The sequence below is a fragment of the Xyrauchen texanus genome, chromosome 11, assembly GCF_025860055.1.
Source record: "Xyrauchen texanus isolate HMW12.3.18 chromosome 11, RBS_HiC_50CHRs, whole genome shotgun sequence".
NCBI classification, from domain to species: Eukaryota; Metazoa; Chordata; class Actinopteri; order Cypriniformes; family Catostomidae; genus Xyrauchen; species Xyrauchen texanus.
This window is the reverse complement of record NC_068286.1, coordinates 11,537,628-11,552,047: the sequence shown is the minus strand read 5'-3', so window position 1 is coordinate 11,552,047 and position 14,420 is coordinate 11,537,628. Positions and strand designations below refer to the sequence as shown.

The following is a 14,420-nucleotide window of genomic DNA, read 5'->3' as shown; positions in this document are numbered from 1 at the left end:
CTCATCATTTACTCACCCTCATGTAATCTCAGATGTGTATGACTTTCTTCTTCTTATAAGAATATCTCCGCTCAGTAGATCCTTTACAATGCAAGTGAATGGTGACCAGAAATGAGAAGGTCCAAAAAGCACATAAAGCTGCATAAAAGTAATCCATATGACTCCAGTTGTTAAATCTGAAGTAAGTGTTTTTGGCAATTCTCATTATTTGTGCATATCGCCACCTACTGTGCTGGAGGAGAAGTTACAGGAAAAAAGAACTCACATTTTGATCAGTTTCTCACCCACACCTATTATATCGCTTCTGAAGATATGGATTAAACCATTGGAGTCGTAGTGATTAATTTTATGCTGCCTTTATGTCCTCTTTGAAGCTTGAAAGCTTTGGTCACCATTCACATGGAACTACAGAGCTGATAAATTCCTCAAAAAAACTTTTTGTGTTCAGTAGAAGAAAGTAAGTCATGCACATCTGGAATGGCATGAGGGGGAGTAAATGATGTGAGAAGTTTCATTTTTGGGTGAACTATTCCTTTAAATCTACTCTAATTCTTTATCACAGAATCATACATCTCGTGGAGGAGGAGGCCATTGGAAAGAGTCTCCTAAGAAGAATGCATTAAATGAGTTGCAGGATAAACTAATGAGTTTGAGACTGCGAGAGGCTCAAACACAGGCTGAACTCAAAGAGGTCAAACTTAAAAATCTGCAGCTGGACAGCCAGGTTAGGACTAAAGCTTCCATACAGTGTACAAATAATGTAACAATAACGACCAGTATACACATAGCAACTGCTCCCTAGACACAAAGTGATAACTGTATTCTTAATGACTTGCCGAAAAATTCCATGCAAACCATCTAGGTTGTGTAATGAAAACAATGCTAATAGTCCTGATATTACACAAGTGAATTGCCTTATGACTCACCTCTCAACATATTTTAAGTAGTGTTTCCTGACAGCATTGCCAAAAACGCAGATATTTTTGTATGACCTTGCACCTTGTGTATTACCGTAATTATTATTTAAATGGGGTTGAGAGCACTTATGAAACAAAATATTGTGTTAGGCCTTGAAGAAGCTCTAAAGCACAATTAAAGAATAACTTGCTTACAATTGGTGGTTAATATTACATACCACATTACACTGTATAGTGTTGATTAAGTAAACAATGAACAGTATAAGGAAACAAATGCATATAAGACTATATATTGACTCATTTCCACCTGTTTCCATAGAACCAGATCAATTGTAAGCTAGTTGGTCGGCATGAGCAGGACAGCGCCTCCCTGCAGGAGAGGCTTCAAAACGCTCTTTCTCACAACAAAACGCTACAGAGCCAACTTAGTGAAATGAAGAGAAAGCAGGCTGAGTTTGACTGCAAGGTACAGTACATTCACAGTAAGGCAATACAGGATGGGTAAATAAATGAATAATTGCCAATTAGGTATAGAGTAAACAGACATAGTTGAACTGCAACCAAGTTTACATCAATATGAGAATGGATGGATGGATAGATTTGTATGAATGTTTTATTTGTGAATACTTTTTTATTAATATTATAATAATTAAAAAAATTTTTTTTAAGAAAATGTCATTGATTTCTCTCTGCTGTCTCTCTCTTTTAGAGCAAAGAAGAGGTTATGGCAGTGCGACTAAGAGAAGCTGACAGCATGGCAGCTATAGCTGAACTGCGGCAGAAGATAGCCGAGCTAGAAATACAGGTGAGGGGTGCATGCATGGTTTTTCTGTTATATGATTCATGGGTATGTATTAGTCAGTATAATTGTGTGTGTGTGTGTGTGTGTGTGTGTGTGTGTGTGTGTGTGTGTATTGCCTCCAGAAAGAGGAAGGGCTGATCCAAGGCCAGCTGAATCACTCAGACTCCAGACAGTATATAACTCAACTGAGACAGCAGATCACTGAACTCAAGAATGAGGTGAGGCTATCACAAACAAACACATGCAAGCATTAGTTCGCAAATGCAGCTGCTATCTGTCACAATCTTTGCACTTGCATGGTAATCTATGATCAAAAAAAAATATGCATACCATGTGCAACCCACAATGCTTAAAGTAAAAAGTACTTACTACACAAACCCAGTCTCGCCTTGTTAAAATTGCATATTAAAAGAACCTCCACTCAAAAATTTTTTTAATGTTGATGGATATCAAATGCTATGCTAAGAAATCAAATGCAAATATTTTCTCTCACACACACTCCCACTGTGTGCATGTGCCATACTGCCTGGTAGTATTAAGATATTTATTCAAATGTGCCATCACAATTAACACCTGCTAATATGCTTCTCTTTTGGCCAATTGTGTTCAGATTTTGAGGAGAGGCTCTCTGAATTAATGACTGCATACATCAGTCATTACATTAGTGGGTTACAGTATGACTAGTGTGAGACTTTATAATAATTAAGCGCAAAAAAGTATAATAACAAAATGAAAGCGTGAAAAAAAGCAGTGCATCGTTTAATCTAAGCGCAAACAACATGCTCAGAGCAGAATTGTCAGTTATTTTAGGGGAGTGGTTCAAAGATGTGTGCTTCTCATTTGCGACACTTGATTGTGATATCAGACACACTGAAAACATTTAGTGAAATTGTGCTTGTTTCTATGTGCATTTTCAAACATTCTGATTGGACATTTATTTCCTTTAAAAGCTGCACATAACTGGCAAAGTATGAAAATCTTGCTTTGGTGCAGCAGTTGATTGACAGGTAGAACTTTCACCCAAGAACCCCTTGTTTTCACCAGACATGCTCATTTTTAATATATAATTTAAGCCTAACACTTTTCATGTATATGCAGTTATAATGGATGCTATGCCCATGAATGTACTTTAAATGTTTTTTTTTAAAACATGTGTATGACAAATAAAAATTGACCATGACAGAAATTTTACAACTCAGAGTGATGGATAAAGATTTTTTCTTGTGCAATCATTAATATCCAGTTAATATTTCTCAGAGAAGGTTTATTTTTTAAATACATTTTTCACTTTTTTTTTTTACAAAGGAGCAAAGATACAGTTAATTGAATATGCCCTAAAAGTGGGGCATATTGTCACACTATATGAGGCACATTTTCACAATGGAATTTGCCACTAAACCAGTGGAGTAGGTTTCATGTGACAGTGGAACGTCACCCCCAACGAAGTATACACCTCTTCATATAAACGTGCTCTGAGCCTGGGTCTCGTTACTCAGTGGCTTGGTCTGGGGCTCAAACATGGTCAAAATGGCCGTTGGGAGCACTGGGCATTTTTTGCAGTTATTTGTCATTTTATTTATGATTATTCAGAGCTCATCTTATACTTAATATGTTGTCTTTGGTTGTCACCATTATTGTGATTTATATGTCAAATAATTAGTTCCAGCCGAGGTACGACGGTGATGTGCACATATGGAAATGTGCTATGTGAAAGTCATTTTAAAATAAAAGTAATAAAATCATTAGTGATTTATGGTTAAACCTGCCATGTAGAGACCATGACTTCACTCACTTGCTACGTTGCGGAGTTGTAAGCAGGAGTGACCGGTATTCTTATGAGTTGGGCTGCACGATTATGACTTAAATAAAATTTAAGATTATTTCACTTGATATTGAAATCACTATTAATAATATTGATTAATATAAATGTATTGCACGGCGTATTATTTATGTAGCTACACATTCCAAATACGCTTAGAACTGTGTTCCTGAATTAGTTGATTGGTGAGCAGATTTCGTTTGCACCGGTGGCTTAAATTTAAGCGCTTCTGATTGGCCGTTGCATTCATAAACTCAACAAACATGTCTGTGATTTTTAAAAATAAACATTGTTATTTTGTTATATTAATAATGCATATGAAACACAATTCTTGTTACCCTTGGTTTTGGGAAGTCCAGCTCATTTTCGTGAAACAATTCTTTCAAACAGTTCTTTTCAAATAGGGCTTTTAGCATGTTACGTCAGCATTTGTCTTTATTTCTATCAGATATGGTTAGGGTTATTGTCAGCAAAGAACATTCTGTTAATGCATAGTTGTTTTAGTTGTTTCATTTTCCAACAATTTTTCAATTAAGTTTCCATCCCTCTGTTTATCTTTGATTAGCAAGGAAGTATTTGGTAATGAATGTTATATGTGAAGCAGCCATCTGTTTATTGAGAGTTCATTTATGAGTTCAAATTATGATTCAAATTTGCATTCCAAAACACTGATTTTTAAATATAAATTTAGCATCTTGGATCATTAAAATTTACAGCCAGATTCTTAGACCTACAGGTCTTGGTCTGGGTCTTGGGGATTTAGTTGGTCTTGGTCTGGATCTGTGTCTCGAGGGGTCAGGTATTGGTCTGGATCTGGGTCTCGAGGGGTCAGGTGTTGGTCTGGGCCTCGAGGGGTCAGTTCTTGGTCTGGGTCTCAAGTAGTCAGGTCTTGGTCTGGATCTGGGTCTCGAGAGGTCAGGTCTTGGTCTGGATCTGGGTCTCAAGAGGTCAGGTCTGTGTCTGGGTCTCGAGGGGTCAGGTCTTGGTCTGGATCTCAAGTAGTCAGGTCTTGGTCTGGATCTGGGTCTCGAGAGGTCAGGTCTGTGTCTGGGTCTCGAGGGGTCAGATCTTGGTCTGGACCTGGGTCTCGAGGGGTCAGGTGTTGGTCTGGATCTGGCTCTCGAGGGGTCGAGTCTAGGTCTGGATCTCGAGTGGTCAGGTCTTGGTCTGGATCTGGGTCTCGAGAGGTCAGGTCTTGGTCTGTGTCTGGGTCTCGAGGGGTCAGGTCTGGGTCTTAGGGGGTCTGGTCTTGACTACACCTGACACAAGCAACATCCAATTTTAAGGTTAAGGCTCTGGGTTACTGACCGAAAGGTCGGGGGTTCAAGCCCCAGCACTGCCAAGATACCAGTGTTGGGCCCTTGTGCGAGGCCCTTGACCCTATCTGCTCCAGGGGCGCTGTTTCATGGCTGACCCTTCGCTCTGACCCCAGCTTAATTGGGATATGCGAAAACAACTGCATTTCATTGGCTCTGTACCTGTACTCTGCACAATGACAATAAAGTTGAATCTTAATCTTATGACATGATCATATTATAAGTAATCTTTGCCTGATTTCAGTAAATTTATAAAAGCAATATCTTTTTATAAACCGCCATAACATACAATATACATTGCAAGTCAAAATTATACAATGGAAGTTCTTTATAAAATGAGTCTCCAAATAAGATTCACAAACATTGAAGTTTATTGAATGGAGTCCAATATAGAATCAGTTTGATATTATTATTATTATTATTATTATTATTATTTATTCTTACACCCAAAAATATTGGCTACATGTGTGATCATCATACATATTTCTTTCTTGAGAGAGAGTTTCTGATATATTGATAAACAATGTATAAACAATTCGTAATATCTCAAAATGTACATTAAATGGGTGTTATTTTGTGTTTTGTGCATGTATAATGTATATATAATTTCCAACATGAGTTGTAATGTCTTATAACCACTTAAATTCATATTTAATGCATTTTTATAAGAAGACACTGCTTTTGTCACTGTACTTAAAGCTATTATACATATTACAAATATACTGTATATAATACATTATAACTTCTGCAGATAAAATTAGATGTTGCTGGTGTTGTCATACATTATACTCGAAGGTATAACTATGAATATGTAAGTATTCTAATGTATTATAATTATAATTCATAGAAAGTGCTACCAAAAGTATTTTTAAACAGAAGTTACACACTTCAGTTTAAGAGTGTTTTTAACTTAACATAAACAGATTTAACAGTCCTCCGGTCTGCACTTTGCCACAATGTTTATAGTACACACAGCGGTTGCCTGGCTACTAGGTTTTAAAGTGGCATCGCAGTTTCTTTCTTGGCATTTGGGACCCTCCCTTACCACAAAAAAGCCACATGAAAATCTTTTTCCCCATTCCACCCCATATGCACTTACACACACAGATGGCTTTGATGGTTTGATGCTGTGGTGCTTACCCATGCACACAGTCACAGCTCATTCTCATGCACCTCTTCCGATGATCTTGCTCATTTGTAGAGAAACCTTTCGTGACAGGGGGGTGTGAGAGTGTGTTGACATTCTCTTTCTCTCGTGTTTATTTCTCTCCCTTTCACCTCTCTGTTTGCGTATCACTCTGTTCCGAATCTCTCATCTCGTCATTTTCATCCCTCTTTTCATTTTTGATTTTGTTATCATCACTCACGTTTCCTCTTGCTCGATTTCTTTGCTTGTGTCAGTGTTTACATACAAATGTGAAGTGTATTTGCTCCAGTTTCATGGTTACTGTAATCACTGAGTCGAGATGCACTGTGGGCGCTTTCAAAGGACAGGTTTTACATCAGCGTTTTACATGTGCTCAAATTCAGCCACAAAATCAGGTCATGTTCAGTAGCGCTATCTTAGAGTCCATAAATATGTTATTTTAGGCGGCAAAACGAATCAAAAACATTTGTTACATCACTGTTGAACAATTTAAAGGAATACTAACACAAAGATGAATATGATGTCATGTTTTACTCACCCTCATGTCATTCCAAACCTGTTTGACATTCTGTTTGACATTCAAATCCCAGTAACTGAGCAGTTTGTGAAATACTCAGACCGCCCCATCTGGCACCAACAACCATGCCACGCTCAAAATTGCTTAAATCACCTTTCTTTCCCGTTCTGACATTCAGTTTGGAGTTCAGGAGATTGTCTTGACCAGGACCACACCCCTAAATGCATTGAAGCAACTGCCATGTGATTGGTTGATTAGATAATTGCATTAATGAGGAATTGAACAGATGTTCCTAATAATCCTTTAGGTGAGTGTATTTATATATATATATATATATATATATATATATATATATATACACTGTATATAGAAAAGGATAGATTAGAAGTAAAACCACAATTTAAAAAAACTTTTAAAAAATACCTATTTAAAAAAACAATAAAATGCACAATAAAATAGGGGAAAGATAATAATATACTATATGTACAAATTATGCATATGATATGAAGTAGTGCATTGTGACAGATGTAGAGTAGCAGCAACAGTTTGACTGGTTATATATATATATATATATATATAGTGCAGGGTAAAGTGCAATTGTGCAGTAATGTTCAGTATGTAAGAATATTGGTATGGATAAGAGTATGGACCAACAGAGGTGAAATTTTCTTCGAAAAATCATAGTTTGTGTTCTGCAGAAGAAAGAAAGTCATACACATCTGGGATGTCATGGGGTGAGTAAATGATGAGAGAATATTTTATTTTGGGGTGAAATATCCCTATGCAAACTTTAAAACCCATCAAACCCTATTGCACAAGCATCCCTGGAGTAAGCATAATTTACACTTTAAATTTATTTCCCTGCTAAACATAAATAAATATATATATATATATATATATATATATATATATATATAATACATTTAAATTAAACTGTGTGAAAATACTGCATGTTATTGCTCCCGTGCTAGTTCTCTTGTGTCCCGTAATTATATCAGAAGTTTTTATTTTTTGCCTTTGAATGCTGTCGGTGGTGACTTATTCTCATGATTTCAAATCATTTTAATTTATATTTTTAAGTCAGAAAACAATTTCTCTATACACAGAAAAGCACATTATAGTACACAATTAAAACAAATAACCATTCATTCTTAATGTAGTTTATATATGGTAATACAAGATAACATGTAAATGTGAACATTACTACACTCATATTGGCTATACAATGCTTAACAGTTTATTGTGTATTATGCATGTATACATTTATTAATTTGAGATTATAATTTTCATAGTAACCTAATGAATGGAACATTAATGACACCTATTAATTTAAGTATATATTTAACATCAAGTTACCATGGTTCTTGGTAGTGTACTGTACACCATGCCAGCATGAAACCTACCCGTATAAACATTTTGTAAGTTCATGTGCGACGATTCATAAATTTACAGTATGCCCACCTCTACTACACCAGTGTGTGCGTGTGTGTGTGTGTGTTTATATTTATATATATATATATATATATATATATATATATATATATATGAGGTTTTACTCAGTTGTGGCATATTGAGGCAGTGGTATATCATATATCAACATTCATATATCAACAGATTACTGTTCGATATATTGTGTTTTTACACACAACTGGGGCATCAGTTTTCCACCTGAGGCAATAATGAGAAAGCATTCACTTGTGTATTGGTGTTGCAGAAGAGACCACTAAAGCATTTTTTTTTTAAGGACAGAGGAACCGCCTGCTCGCATTTACAGCTTTTTACAGATTTTGATTGAGATTTCATTGCTTCTTAAACTTGTATTGAAGAACATTAATTGTTGAAATGAGGTTTTTGTTGATTCCATTTATTTAAATAAGGTGTGCTTTTCAATAACAAGTACTTTTAAAAATCTCGGTGATGTCCTAATTCGGAAGTGCTGTGCACTGACTTTTGCTCTGTGGTTTTGGCTGAAACGAGATCAACCAGACAGAGGAAGTGAGAGGTGGGGCTTGTGTAGATCATTGTCTCAGGAAGCTTTTCCATTGGTTAACCACAGCCCCTCCCACTCCTAAACTTTCAAATTGCTAAAGCACTTATTGGGAAACCCATGACGTTTCAGATCTGAGATTTTAGTATAATACTTGTTTTAGGCTCTCACGAATGTTAGGACACACACACACGCACGAACACACTCGCACATCCACACTGACTCAGAAGGGAAGATCTGAAATGAGAGCAAAAAATTGTGGTCCAATTTCTGTCACGTAAAAAAATCCACTGTCTACGCGATTCACACCACCATGCTTGCAAAAACATTTGCCAATACACCCATACACACGCACACACATGTAGACATACAAATAGTACCACAAAAGTGTTTGTGATGGAGCCAAATTAACATGACTGAGATTAATAACATTAATTCAGTTTAATCAATCCTATTGATGTACAATAAACATGCAATGTTAACACATATGACATGAAATCTTGTGATGTTCTGTTCCTTATTTACATGTGAAAATAACAATTATCTTATATTAAAAGGTATTAACCATACCAAAGCATTTTTAACTCAGAATTTACGCTCAACTGCAGTGCATGGGTCTGTCTATGTGCATCTGTGTGTTTTATACATAAATATAAATAAATAACTTCACTCATAAAAAAAAAAAAAGAAAAAGTGCACCGAACACTGAAATTATCTACATAACAAAGTTGGAATGAAGTCTGTAAGATAAACTGTTCTGACTGAATACATTTATCTGTTTGTTTGTTTGTTTGTTTGGTTGGTTTTATTTATTTGTTTACTTTAGGGGAAAAGTGGATCAGAGTTGTATGGCCTGCTTTATCTAATATAGATATCTTGCATAAACATATCTATAATTTAGATACGTACTTTATGTATATGTAAGAATTAGAACAATACAAAATTCAGCATCTGTTTTTTTATCACCTTGTCAAATCAATGATAATTTATCACGCATCTTTGAAAGAAATTTTAATTATAACTTAATTCTCTATGTCTCTGTATGTTTTCCAAGTTTCAAAGTAACTGGTCTCAGTTATAAATAAAAACTGAAGCAAAAGCACATTATTAACTGAATTCTGAAAAGGTAGTTGACCCAAAAATTAAAATTCTCCTATCATTTACTCACCCTCATGATATATCAGATGTGTATGACTTTCTTTCATTTGCTGAACACAAACAAAGATTTTAGAAGAATATCTCAGCTCTGTAGGTCCAGACAATGCAAGTGAATAGGTGCCAAAATGTTTAAGCTCCATAAAACCTCATAAGGGCAACATAAAAGTACTCCAGATGACTCTGGTGTTTAAATCTTTATCTTTTGAAGCGATATGATAGGTGTGGGTGAGATACAGATCAGAGCCTGACCGATATGGTATTTTTGAAACCGATACCGATATGATATAATTCACAGATCACCGATATGGTGGCCGATATAGCTCATTTTTGAGTTGGAATGAAAACGGACCTTTTCTTTGTGGATTGTGCACCGATATGACTATGCAAAGGTACTCAGAAGGCTACTTTCTTAAACAAATATTTTTATCAAAGAATATTTTACATTATTATTATTATTATACATTGTCAACAAATTCTAGAAATTAACACTGAGTTAATAAAGAATAAGTAAGAATACAATAAATAGATAAATGAACATCAGTAGTACTGTTAAGTATCAGTCAAATGCTGACTACTTGTTTTACAGCCTTCCCCTAATTGACTGGCAGTATTCAAAAAGCAGTTACACCTGCCGAGTCAAGAAATAAACAGCGGCAGCGGTGTTACACCATATTCTACTATACATGTTCAGGGGATACTTTCAACAGTGGAAAACCAGACTTTTAAATATAACATTTTGTAAATTCAATGACTGCAATTGTTCAGTTCAAGGGGGTACCAAACTGAGAATCCTGAAAAAAACAGTTTGGTGGATACATGTTTACACATTAGCTTCCACTCAGCTGACAAGCAATGAAAGTAGCTACGTGGTTAGCTATAAACTTGTTGTCATGAAGAGCAAAAGATGGACTATTTACTTTCAAGAATTGCATCTCACCAACTACATAACAACATAGTGTGAAATCAACACTCAACAGAGACAATCCACACCGCAACGTTGTCTGCTGAGCTGCAAAAAGATGCTCTGACAAACTATAACTGGCTGACAAAAAACAGATGTGATAAACATGAGTGACATGGTTGTCAGGGAAGGGTTAACGTTATATTAGTTATAATGAAAAGGGAAAATTATGGGGTCATTGTTTATTAATTTTCCAGAATGTACAGTAGCTCACAAAAGTGAGTACACTCCTCACATTTTTGTAAATATTTGATTATATCTTTTCATGTGACAACACGGAAGAAATTACACTTTGCTACAATGTAAAGTAGTGAGTGTACAGCTTGTATAACAGTGTAAATTTGCTGTCCCCTCAAAATAACTCGACACACAGCCATTAATGTCTAAACCGCTGGCAACAAAAGTGAGTACACCCCTAAGTGAAAATGTCCAAATTGGGCCCAATTAGCCATTTTCCCTCCCCGGTGTCATGTGACTCGGTAGTGTTACAAGGTCTCAGGTGTGAATGGGGAGCAGGTGTGTTAAATGTGGTGTCATCGCTCTCACACTCCCTCAAACTGGTCACTGGAAGTTCAACATGGCACCTCATGGAAAAGAACTCTCTGAGGATCTGAAAAAAAGAATTGTTTCTCTATATAAAGATGGCCTAGGCTATAAGAAGATTGCTAAGACCCTGACACTGAGCTGCAACACGGTGGCCAAGACTATACAGAAGTTTAACAGGACAGGTTCCACTCTGAACAGGCCTCGCCATGGTCGACCAAAGAAGTTGTGTGCACGTGCTCAGCATCATATCCAGAGGTTGTCTTTGGGAAATAGACGTATGAGTGCTGCCAGCATTGCTGCAGAGTTTGAAGGGGTGGGGGGTCAGCGTGTCAGTGCTCAGACCATACGCCGCACACTGAATCATATTGGTCTGCATCGCTGTCGTCCCAGAAGGAAGCCACTTCTAAAGATGATGCACAAGAAAGCCCACAAACAGTTTGCTGAAGACAAGCAGATTACTGGAACCATGTCCTGTGAATATGTGATGAGACCAAGATAAACTTATTTGGTTCAGATGGTGTCAAGCGTGTGTGGTGGAAACCAGGTGAGGAGTACAAAGACAAGTGTGTCAAGTCAAGTCAAGTGGTTTTTATTGTCGTTTCAACCATATACAGTTAGTACAGTACACAGCAAAACGAGACAACGTTCCTCCAGGACCATGGTGCTACATAAAAACAACAAAGGACCAACACAGGACCACATGAGACAACACAACGAAATAAAATACCTATATAAAAAAACCTACATATACCTATATAAAGTGCACGTGCAAACATGTGCAAAAAGTACAGGACAGTACAACAAATTACTGACAATAAACAGGACAATAGACAGTGCAGCGCCGACCAGTACTCAGTAGTGCAAAAAGATGACAGTTTCTAAAAATGTAAACATAACATACTATGAGATAATGTTCTATGCACATAGCAGTTATTGAGGTAGCAGACAGTTATAAAGTGACAGTAATTAAAGTGCAACTCAGGACACGTGTGTGTCAAACCAGTCTCTGAGTATTGAGGAGTCTGATGGCTTGGGGAAGAAGCTGTTACACAGTCTGGCCGTGAGGGCCCGAATGCTTCAGTACCTCTTGCCAGACGGGAGGAGGGTAAAGAGTTTGTGTGAGGGGTGTGTGGGGTCGTCCACAATGCTGGTTGCTTTGTGGATACAGTGTTTTTTGTAAATGTCTTTGATGGAGGGAAGAGAGACCCCAATGATCTTCTCAGCTGTCCTCACTATCCTCTGCAGGGCTTTGCGGTCCGAAACGGTGCAAGTCCCAAACCAGGCAGTGATGCAGCTGCTCAGGATGCTCTCAATAGTCCCTCTATAGAATGTAGTGAGGATGGGGGTTGGGAGATGTTCTTTCCTCAGCCTTCGAAGAAAGTAGAGACGCTGCTGGGCTTTCTTGGTGATAGAGCTGGTGTTGAGGGACCAGGTGAGGTTCTCCGCCAAGTGAACACCAAGGAATTTGGTGACGATCTCCACAGAGGAGCCATCGATGTTCAGCGGAGTGTGTTCACCTTGTGCTCTCCTAAAGTCAACAACCATCTCTTTTGTTTTGTTGACATTCAGGGACAGGTTGTTGGCTCTACACCAGTTCGTCAGCCGCTGCACCTCCTCTCTGCATGCTGACTCGTTGTTCTTGCTGATGAGACCCACCACGGTCGTGTCATCGGCGAACTTGATGATGTGATTCGAGCTGTGCATTGCTGCACAGTCGTGAGTCAGCAGAGTGAACAGCAGTGGACTGAGTACACAGCCCTGGGGGGCCCCAGTGCTCAGTGTGGTGGTGGTGGAGATGCTGTTCCCGATCCGGACTGACTGAGGTCTCGAGTCAGGAAGTCCAGGATCCAGTTGCAGAGGGAGGTGTCCAGGCCCAGCAGGTTCAGCTTTCCAATCAGGTGCTGGGGAATGATTGTGTTGAATGCTGAGCTGAAATCTATGAACAGCATTCGAACGTATGAGTCCTTATTGTCTAGGTGGGTGAGGGCCAGATGGAGGGTTGTGGTGATGGCATCGACTGTAGGTCTTGACTGTAGGTCTTGCCTACAGTCAAGCATGGTGGTGGTAGTGTCATGTTCTGGGGCTGCATGAGTGCTGCCGGCACTGGGGAGCTCCAGTTCATTGAGGGATCCATGAATGCCAACATGTACTGTGACATACAGAAGCAGAGCATGATCCCCTCCCTTCGGCGACTGGGCCGCAGGGCAGTATTCCAGCATGATAACGACCCCAAACACACCTCCAAGACAACCACTGCCTTGCTAAAGAAGCTGAGGGTGAAGGTGATGGACTGGCCAAGCATGTCTCCAGACCTAAACCCTATGAGCATCTGTGGGGCATCCTCAAACGGAAGGTGGATGAGCACAAGGTCTCTAACATCCACCAGCTCCGTTATGTCATCATGGAGGAGAGAAAGAGGACTCCAGTGGCAACCTGTGAAGCTCTGGTGAACTCCATGCCCAAGAGGGTTAAAGCAGTGCTGGAAAATAATGGTGGCCACACAATATATTGACACTTTGGGCCCAATTTGTACATTTTCACATAGGGGTGTACTTACTTTTGTTGCTAGTGGTTTAGACATTAATGGCTGTGTGTTGAGTTATTTTGAGGGGACAGAAAATGTACACTGTTATACAAGCTGTACACTCACTAGTTTACATTGTAGCAAAGTGTCATTTCTTCAGTGTTGTCACATGAAAAGATATAATCAAATATTTACAAAAATTTGAGGGTTGTACTCACTTTTGTGAGATACTGTATTTCACAAACTAGTTAGCAACTTACCGTGAAGACACTGCTTAACTCAGTACCGCTTAACTCCACTCTGTCTGCAGAACCACCGTCACCAGAACCACCATCAGCTCAGCTCTGTAAACAAAAGAGTCTGGGACAAACAAGGTTATGACACCAATTCTAAAGCATTATTTTCTGCATTATATGTTCTGAAAAAAAATTCATATCTGCGCATATCGATAAACATATATGGCAATACGATATATCTGTGAAAGTTTAATATTGGCTGATAATATCGGCTGACAGATAAATCTGTTTTTGGTGATTCATATTCTTCATGCTTATTGCACCCTACTGGGCAGGGAGGAGAATTTATGACAAAAAATTCAAAAACATTTATCTTTTTCTCACCCACACCTATAATGTCGTGTCTGAACAAATGGAATCAACCACTGGAGTCTTATGGATTGCTTTTAATGCTGGCTTTTATGTGGATTTGGGGACTTCAACATTTTAG

General features: G+C 38.1%; 1 protein-coding gene across 1 annotated transcript in view; it reads left to right on the top strand.

Annotated features, from left to right (window-relative positions):
- Positions 1-14,420, top strand: part of evi5l (ecotropic viral integration site 5 like) — a 46,629-nt gene that overhangs the window by 19,162 nt on the left and 13,047 nt on the right. Inside the window, exons 16-19 of the mRNA XM_052138226.1 lie at positions 563-724; positions 1,237-1,383; positions 1,627-1,722; positions 1,842-1,937. Coding sequence (XP_051994186.1) covers positions 563-724; positions 1,237-1,383; positions 1,627-1,722; positions 1,842-1,937 — 501 coding nt within the window. The remainder of the gene's footprint in view (positions 1-562; positions 725-1,236; positions 1,384-1,626; positions 1,723-1,841; positions 1,938-14,420) is intronic.